The sequence below is a fragment of the Larimichthys crocea genome, chromosome VII, assembly GCF_000972845.2.
Source record: "Larimichthys crocea isolate SSNF chromosome VII, L_crocea_2.0, whole genome shotgun sequence".
Classification (NCBI taxonomy): domain Eukaryota; kingdom Metazoa; phylum Chordata; class Actinopteri; family Sciaenidae; genus Larimichthys; species Larimichthys crocea.
The window spans coordinates 3,841,642-3,851,056 of NC_040017.1; the positions used below are offsets into that span (position 1 = coordinate 3,841,642).

The 9,415-nt window shown below is 38.2% G+C and overlaps 1 protein-coding gene across 1 annotated transcript in view; it reads right to left on the bottom strand.

Annotated features, from left to right (window-relative positions):
• Positions 1 to 228: 228 nt before the first annotated feature.
• Positions 229 to 9,415, bottom strand: part of LOC113746173 (translation initiation factor IF-2-like) — a 20,586-nt gene continuing 11,399 nt past the window's right edge. Inside the window, exon 3 of the mRNA XM_027280903.1 lies at positions 229 to 253. Within this exon, the coding sequence (XP_027136704.1) occupies positions 244 to 253 (10 nt within the window). The 3' untranslated portion in view covers positions 229 to 243. The remainder of the gene's footprint in view (positions 254 to 9,415) is intronic.

The window sequence follows — 9,415 nt, forward strand, 5'->3', positions numbered from 1 at the left end:
ATGAACAAATGGCATCCTAAGAGTGTGAAAGGGTGAGGGAGAGAGAAAGAGAAAATAGTCATAGGTGACCAGATGACCACACATGTTATCAATTATTATCATAAGTAGTTATGATATTAACTCATCAGATTTAGGCTATTCAGTCTTCCAGATTACTTTAAGGTAACATTGGACAATTGTAAACTCACCCAGTTAAAATGATGCAAATGATTCCTATGATGAATCATTTTGAGCATGTTTGAGTCATGGAATCCTGTCAGAGAGGAGGAGAGGCTCAGGCTTGTAAGAATCATAAGACAGTTACATTGCAATAAACATTTTCATAATCAATGATAAGCAATTCAAGGAGTTCCTCTCACCTTATTAATTTACAAGGCCTACTGGGCAAATGCACGGTATACCAGATTATCAGTCCGTGCCTGGAGGGGGGGGGTATATTGTCATGAAGTTGTAAAGCCTTCTATCGATGTAATTCAGGGTGTTATAAGGACATAAGGACATATTCTTACATTTAATTTCCCTATTAAAAAGAAAAATACAACCATACACCTTCTGAATTCAAGTCTATCTCTTTTATCAGACTAAGATTAGCCAGTGAGCCACACTACCTCACTGTGAAACACACTGTGTTCTAACACAACGGAAACTGAACAAACTTCATTGTTCCAACATTGCAAACTCTGGTTTGGTCTATAAAAAACCTCAATTCACTGAGTGAGATTTGAAAATATTGTGGTAAAATTCTTGTTTTTGTCCAAGGAGTCCGGCATGATGGCTTTGAAGATGTATGTGTATGTAGAAAATGGCTTCAGTTCCCTGATGTAAAGGTCTGACTGCACATCTCCACAGTCTTGAGAAATGGTCTAGCCAGCAGAAATCCAGCATACATATAGGAAATCATCTTCTAAAGACAAACTGACTTATTTTATGTGGAAATGGACACAAGTGGACTTGTAGGCCTCTTGGTCTAATTGGACTAACACTAATGATCTCCTCAACATTAGTAATGTCCAACAATAAAAGTGTTAGAAAAGTCAAAACATGCAAAATGGCCACCCGTAGCTTGGTAGTTTATATTGCAAAGTGGTGAGCGGGGTTCCGCCCGGTGAGGAGTGTGGGTAATTAGCCACTGGGGCAGCAGCTGAAAGTCGCGGTCTCCCTCAAAGCTGTCGTCTGTCGCATGCTGATAACATTGACATGTCCTCCTCTCGCGCCACATTCTCCTGCATTCCCAGACAATGAGAGGGTAGCAGAGAGGCATGGAAAACTAACAGGAAAGAAAGAGGACGGCGAGGGCGACAGTGACTGATGAAGAAGGGGCTGACCTTTGCTCATTAGTGAAGCAACCTTCTATAATCGATGAGTGGTGCAAGCTGACCACGTTCTGGGTTCTGAGACAGGGACTATTAGATTTTTGGTTATTTTTTTCCTCCAGTATTATGATTGAGACACTTTTTAAATGTCTCAATTGTCGTGTAACTTGCAACTATTGAGTTGTATGAATGATGGAATAAGACACATGGGAGAAGAGTTAAAAATAGAAATTAGGCATGAAACGTGACTGAACAGAATTTTTCTTATTACTGTATGCATGGTGGCACGTAGGTTTGCACTTATTACTGTGGACCTCCTGCTATGTTTTACTTGAACCTCTTTCTATATTTAATGTGTGCTTATTGTGTAGTATTAAATTGCTCTCACACTTTGTTTCAGTGAGTTAATGGCACCAGAAGTCACATGATTAGGCATTTGTTGTTTGATATCTTTGTTAGCTAGCAGACTGAATTATCCCTTGGTTAATGTTGCATGACAGTGAGCATCAGTATTCATGATCATCATTCTGTCCATTTAAAGTCTCCACTAGAGGCTGACCGATCCATCGGTTTGGCCAATTAACTGGCGCAGATAGGATGTTTTACAAACTACAGTTATTGGTGGAACATGCATGGACATTCTGTAGCAATCACCACACACAAGCCCCTGGGTCACACACACGCACACCAACTCATGAAATATATATGCCATTTAAAAAATAAAAAAAAAATCGATGCATCTATTCACCCAGTCTGTCTTGAATGATTTAGAATAGTTTGCCAACTCCTGGCAACAAGCCAGAAAGTCTGTAATTCAACTATTTAAGTAACTAGAAGGCAGTAGTCCCTGACCTTGACAATTTGATTTGATTTAGTGCTCGGGTTGTTGCTGATCAGCGTGTTGCATTAAACCTGACCTGGTCAAAAAAGTCAAAACAGGCTGTGAACTGAATACTATTGTACTTTTTTTAGTGGTGTACTTAGATTCTAGTATCTTGCTCTGGCAGGGTTAAACTGTGCCATTATCCCCATATCAGATTTCTGTTAATAAAAATTGGTGCATATCCATGTGGAAGAAATGCTGGTAAAACATTATCTGTTTTCTGTTTGTTTTTTTGGCTTAAAGTAACAAGTTTGTAAGTTTTTGTGTGATTTGGAGCCTCAAGTTTCAGAGTTCTATTCACTTTAGCACCGTTGGATGGATGCTCAAAAGGCGGCGTGTCGACCACTTTGCTAGTGCAGCCAAACTTCAATTAAGTGCAACAACACACGACATAGCAGCCAGCTTAATTAATATTAATAATTGCTTAATTAGCAGCTACTATCTCGGTCATTCTGAGTTACTTTAGCTAGAAGTAAACCCTTCTGTCCATCAGGTAACTCGGAGGACATCAGAAGGAAAACCAAAAAACACTTTCACCATAAAATATATGATCCAGTTTCACTATGATCACTGACCTAATTTGGGGTTGTAAAGCATAATAATAATAATTTTATTTATTAAAATATTTCTGATTCTTAATCTGATGACTATAATGACCACTGTGCAGAGAGGAGACTCAATCTGTGACACTTCTCCCTGGTCAAGTTGGGTTTTTGTTCTGTCTCGTCATTTCCTGTTTTATTTTGATATTTACCTGCCCTCTTGTTTCAGGTCACTTGCCCTTCCTCATGTGTCACCGGTCTGATTGTCTTCCCCGCCCTGATTGTTTCCACCTGTTCCCCATTACCCTGTGTATATCTTGTCTGCGTCTCCTTTTGTCCTGTGCCAAACTGTTTCGTCCTCGGATTGTTCACCTAAGCCTTTTTTCCTAGCCTTGTCATAGCCACAGCGTTTTTGCTCGAGTGTTTTTTTGTTTTCTCCTCGATTTTTTTTTTGTTGTAAATTTCTTAGTATAGCCTTTGTTTCATAGTGTTTAGTTTTGTTGTTTTTTCAGCCTCCCTAGGAGAGATTTTCAGTTAGTGTTTTGCAGCCTTTTAATTTTCCTCTTTGTGAGTGATTTTGAGTAACTTTTTCATAAAGCAGTTTAGAGTTTTTTCCTCCTTTTGGAGTGATTTTCGTTTTCTTTCTGTTTTTCATAGCCTGCCATAGCATCACTCTGTCGATGTTTTGTTATTTCTAAATAAAACAGCTCACTGACACCTCTGCGTCTGAGTCCTGCTTTGAGTCCGGCCTGACACTCCCCTTCTCTTCTCCATCAGTCCATCTATCTTACAAACATGAAATGCAACATTTTTCTTTGTTTTCCTCAGTCATATTGTGTTTGGTGGCACAACATGGTAAGTTAGATTAAGACTTGCTGCTAAGTTTTCCTTGAAGTTGTACTGTTTCACTCATATCTCACATCTTCTAAAGTCTGAAGATTTTTCCAGGAAAGAAAACAAAAACATACTGGATCATAAACGTTGCCCCATATTAAGTGATTTGTTAAACCAGCAGACCTTTAACCCCATCATGTGCTGAAGTGCTGCTTTTCAAAACAGCTTCAAACACCTTAATCTTCTGCTGCGATTGAACAACACATTGAACAAACTAATACTTTTCAAGCACACCCCCAGAGTGTGTGAACTGTAAACTGCAGGGGAAAATAACATGGATTGCTACTGCAATTTGATTGCTGCTTCTTTTTAACTGGTAGCACATCCTGCTGCTCATAGTGTTGTTATCTATTTGCACCCGTTCAGGTCATCTGTGTTTTGGATCCGGTCTAATTATACCCAGCCCATTTCAGATTCTGACTGTCCTCAGGTCCCCTTTTGGTTCAGGTCTCCAGGCCTAAACATCTAGTTTGCTACCTAGATGCTGGCTATTGTTTAAAGTCTGTGTAAAGGCAATTCTGCAATGTTTTTTTTTTGTTTTGTTTTGTTTTTTTTCTTTCAAAATACATTAAATTGGAAAATAGTAGCTGTGAACATGTGAAAAGACTTTGAATGATATACTGTATTACTGAAATGTGGAGTTAGAGGTTAAAACATTTTTTCACCAATTTTCAGTCCAGGAATTTTTTTTCGGTGGTCCTAAAGGGTGGCTCGATGACACTGAGACCACCCTGAGCATCTATCAGAACACATTTATTCTTACTTTACACAGACTTAAACTTGAAACTTTAAAAGAAAAAGGTGTTTTGTAAAGTCATGGATGAACTTTGGAGTGCTGCTGTTGCTTCCCACTGCTTCTACCATACGACACATACTTTAAAATTCTTTGTCATTGTCTTCTTTGTCACCGCTATTTTACTAGAATTGTTAGTTTTTATTTTATATTTTTATATTTTATAAGTAGCATCATAGTTTTGTAAAACAAACATAGCAAAATATGACTTAGATTTCTCTTAAAGCTACTAGACAATAACAAGGAATCTTATAATGTTAAAGTATAATTTCTTTTCAAAGCCTGTTGAGACAAGCCTGTGATGAAGGCCTGAATGAATATATATCCTACAGTTTGAGTGACAGTTGATGTTTGACATATACAGTATTTGCTTATACATACTATTACATCCTACTTTATTAGTATTATTTTCAAACAAAATCTAAAACATATTTTACTGTATAAGTGTAAAAAATATAACATAACAATGACAATATTTTGCAAAATTATAAAAAAGCTTTCGTTAGACCCTCCCAAAACCCTTTCCCCTCTTCATTAGGGCTCATCATAACTGGTATTAATAACAATTATTGTGTAATACGGTCAAAGTGTAATATTGAGGCAGTTACCGTACCATGAATATATCATACCGTTGCAACCAGTTGTCAAAATACCTCTTCTGTTCTGTAAGATGTGCAGCATCAACTGGGAGCTCTGCTCGTGAGGTGAAGAGGGGGAAATATTTTGAGAGGCACCCACAGTCGAGGAGGTCGATCAGACCGGTGAAGAGATATTACATGCAGCAGGCTGGACGACCTGCAGTCAAATGTCGAGTGATCTCGGCGTGGTATGTAATAAGATGTGAATTAGATGCACTTTTAAATTGCCTTGGAGGATGCCCTCAAGGGTTGTCTTGATATGATGCTGCCTGCGGTGCAGAAAATACCTGAACTGCTGCTGACCAAAGCGCACTCCTATGGAAAACATTATCTACAGCCACAGACACAGCTTTGATCTGTGTAATGAGCAACTGATCAATCCATTCAGGCTGTCACACATTCTGTTACAGCCTCATTGGGCTGCTCTGTGATCTGTGGCATATCAACCAAGTATGTCAACAGGAAGTACTTTAATGAGGTCTGAAAAGCCTGACTCTATGCAGGCATTACAGCGATAACTCTGATTTATTATTATGAATTCTGGAGGTATTTTGTTTGCATTTAGACATGACTTTATCTAGTTGAGATGATATTTGACACCAGAGACTTGAATCTTTTGACCTCCTGCTGTCAAGACACTGATTTTTTTTAATAGAAAGAAAGGCTGACACTGAAAGATCTGTTTACAGCAGTCAAACTCTTACATTAATAGTCATTGTACCAACCCACACAGTCAGCTTTTCTCATTCTTTCTCAAGTCTTGTGTCAGAAAATTTTCTTTGCGTAATGGAATGGGAGAGATGACTGTAGAGAGGGAGTGTGGAGAAAAAGTGAATGAGGACAAGTGAATGAACCAATTGTAGGGTTAAAATGAGCCAAAGATAAAGAACTGTTAAAATGCAGAGTTAGATAGAAAAACAGACAAAGACAGAGAGGCAGGCGCGGTCGGTGGCCAGGTAGGCCGACAGGGCAGCTGGGAGTTTTTTGGTCAGCACTGTTCTGACCACAGTAGAGCAGCATGGGAAGCCAGCTGTTGTTCACCACCTGCCACCTTCCACAAAGGACCAAAAGACTACAATGCACTGCGTGTCCCTCTTTGCTTCTATGTGCCCTAACAAATGTCAGCTAATAATCCAATTATAGAACCACTAATTTGTGGATGTGGTATTATTAAAACAAGGGAACTCTCAACTTTGTGATGAATATGAAATGGCAGTGTGAAATGTACTTAGAGCAGGGTGGCAGATAAAACCCACCCATATTTATTTCTATACTTTAGATACAATGCTTTTCAATTTCCCCAGAGTTTCACAAAGTGCAAATTCTCAGTTTGAGTGAGCTGTTCATTCTTCATCAGGCAAATTGGACACAAGCCAACCTGTGCCACATGTGGTATAGCAATAGCATTACACATGCAGATGTAGACATATAATTGTCACCACCTACAGGCAAAGTAATAGCTGCTGAAAAAAAACAAACAAAAAAAAAACACCTGCAGGCAAGGTGGGTTACACTTCAGTTTTGTCTTTGTTATGGTGTGTTCTTTGTGGGTGTTCTCACTTTGCTAAAGCTAAACTAATCCACGTGTCACTCCATCATGTCGAAAAGAGAAAGTGTTTTATACTGTACCTGTTCCAAATGGCCATATGTGAAGGTGGTGTCAAAAAGCACCGTAGAGAGGTGTGAGACATGAGAATAAAATAAACTTTCAGCCGAGGCAGGAAAAATGTCTTTTGGTCTTACTCAGAAAAACTGCAACACAGTTTTGTGTTTGTTTTCACACATGACATGTGACCACAGCATTTATGTGAAGAATTGGAGAGAGATGTTCAAATTCTGTTCACTGTCACATCTTTGCACACCTGACCAAGTGTTTGATTTTGGAAATTTACATAAAAATGTTGAACCATCACCCCAATTCACTAGAGAGAGGAGGTTTGCCACTGAGACTGATTTTGATTGTTGAATGAAAAGTCCAATTATCTTTTGCATAGCAATTTTTTTTATATATATTATATATTTTTTTATTATTTATAAAATGTAACAAGTAGTGAAATACTTCTGTCACAGCTTCAGACAAAAAAATGTGGACATCTTTACCAACTAAGAATAACTAAGAACATCATTGTGTAAGTTATCTGCAGTAGATTTTAAATACTCAAGTAGAACATCTCAACAAATGACAGAAAACACATTATGAAATGAAATGTCAGGCAATATCAGAGCATCAAAACAATAGCAAATGACCAGCTTTACATAGCTGGTCATTTGCTCTGAATTATACATTCAAGAGAATGTAACAATACCTCCTGTCAGTTATAATGTAGCAACCCAATGTCCAAATTGCCTACAGTCTTAATACCCATCATCGGCTCCCCCTATTGTTTCATATGCATAATTTTACCACAAGAACACACTAAACTTTCCCACCCAGTCCTTCTGGCTCCACTGTGAAGACAGTGCTCAGCAGATTTCAAACTGTTTCAGAAGAAATCCCTGTGTGGGCAGTCTGAACCAAGCCACAAATATAATCATTAAACCATGTAGCTACCATCTGGTGCCTTGACCACTGGGTGTACATTCTCTTCTTCCAAACACCCACATCTCAGCTAGCTTACTGCTATAAGCTCAGTTCATTTCTTTTAAATCACCTCCTTATTTTAGGAAAGAAGAATTCTATTTTTACCTACCGGAAATTGGGATTTCTGCTGGTCAGACATGTATTGGCCACTGTTTTGTAGAAGATTTGGCTTGTGTTAGTCTCCTGCTGTGGGTTGGCTAAATTCATCTGTTGCAATGAGTTCTTACCAATTTCTCCTAGGTAAGCTCTCACAAATGTAGTGATACAAAATGTCAACATGGATACAGTTAAATTACAATAGAGGTCAAGTTCAGAACTAATTTTTAATGCAATTCTATAAGGAACAATGGGAACTTGTAAAAGTTGGAAGGCAGTAAAGAAACACTTAGTTTCTCAGCACAAACTCAGACCTTTAAAGCTCTAAGGGCAGAAAACATTTGCATGTTTTACACAGAGTGATTTATTTACATATGGTTAAGTCGGGCAAAAGCAGAAGCATTTGCATACAATTGTGATAGAATACATTTTCATCTTGTGTGTTTATTATTATTTTATAAAATAATTAAACTTCTTAATCTTTGAAGTGTTCTTGTTGCCATGTAAACTTATTTAATGGCTCCAAGGTCAAATTTATGAATGTAATAAAAGTAATGACAAATCTCAAGAGCTTGCATAATTAAAGTGCTTCACTCATGACATCAGAAAATAATGTATCTAAATCCACTCCTGCGCTGCATTACAGAAGATACAACAGATGTAGTGTTGTAATAGTGACGATAGTTGTTTTGCTAATATGTTCTGTGTTACGGGAATTTTAAAGAAAAACCCTTAAATAAGGAGGATCGGATTCAAAGTATCAAAGTTTAAGTTGAATTTATTGTTCTTTCTTTTTCACAGTGTAACACACTAAAGGGGTTACAGAGAAAAAGGCTCCCTGAGGAGCGTTAACAGTTGGTTCTTATACATTTTCCTGAAGATGGGCTGTCTCAACCCCTGTAAATTGTTAACAGTCAATTTGCATATAATGCATTTAAACAGCTTTCTTCAACATATCACCTAATGAGTAGCCAGTATGTTCCCAATTTAGATGTCACCTCTCTGACCTGTCCCTGGGCCTCATTCTGTTCTGAAATCCCTCTATTTATACATTAACCTGAACTTTACCTTACCCTGCCAGTCTCAGGAAAACGGCAATAAAGGGAAGTGCCCTAAGGACATGTAATATAGGAACAAACATTGTATAAGTTAAAACATCTAACTAGCTGTGTAACCCTAATTTTTATAACATTCTGGACCGCTGGGACTATGTTTGTTAGGCCCTTTAGAGGTGAATGCTGCTTTAGACTACAAAAGTTGCATCAAAGTAAAGTACCAATCAGAGCTGCTGGACTGCTCACAAGTTTATCAGAGCTGAAACAATTAGCCGATAAATTGATTGAGTCCTATATGGAAGTTTTAAGTTTTAAGACCCATACAGATGGTGATTATAGAGGGGGCAAATTCACAAATGACTGATATGGCAGCCAATATAGTGAATATCACTTATCTACGTTGATTGTCCAGATATTGACATACCACACTGTTGATGTGGAAGTGTACAATTGGTGTGAAAGTTTGCAGTAGTGAACCAGAAGGTACAATTCAGTTTCTGTGTGTGTTTGAGCACACCTCCCTCCTTACCCAGCCTGAGTGTCCTTTTTGCTGCTCACGATTGAGCTCAAGAGGTCAAGACGTGCTTCAGAACCACTCACACAGGACGACCCATCATAAC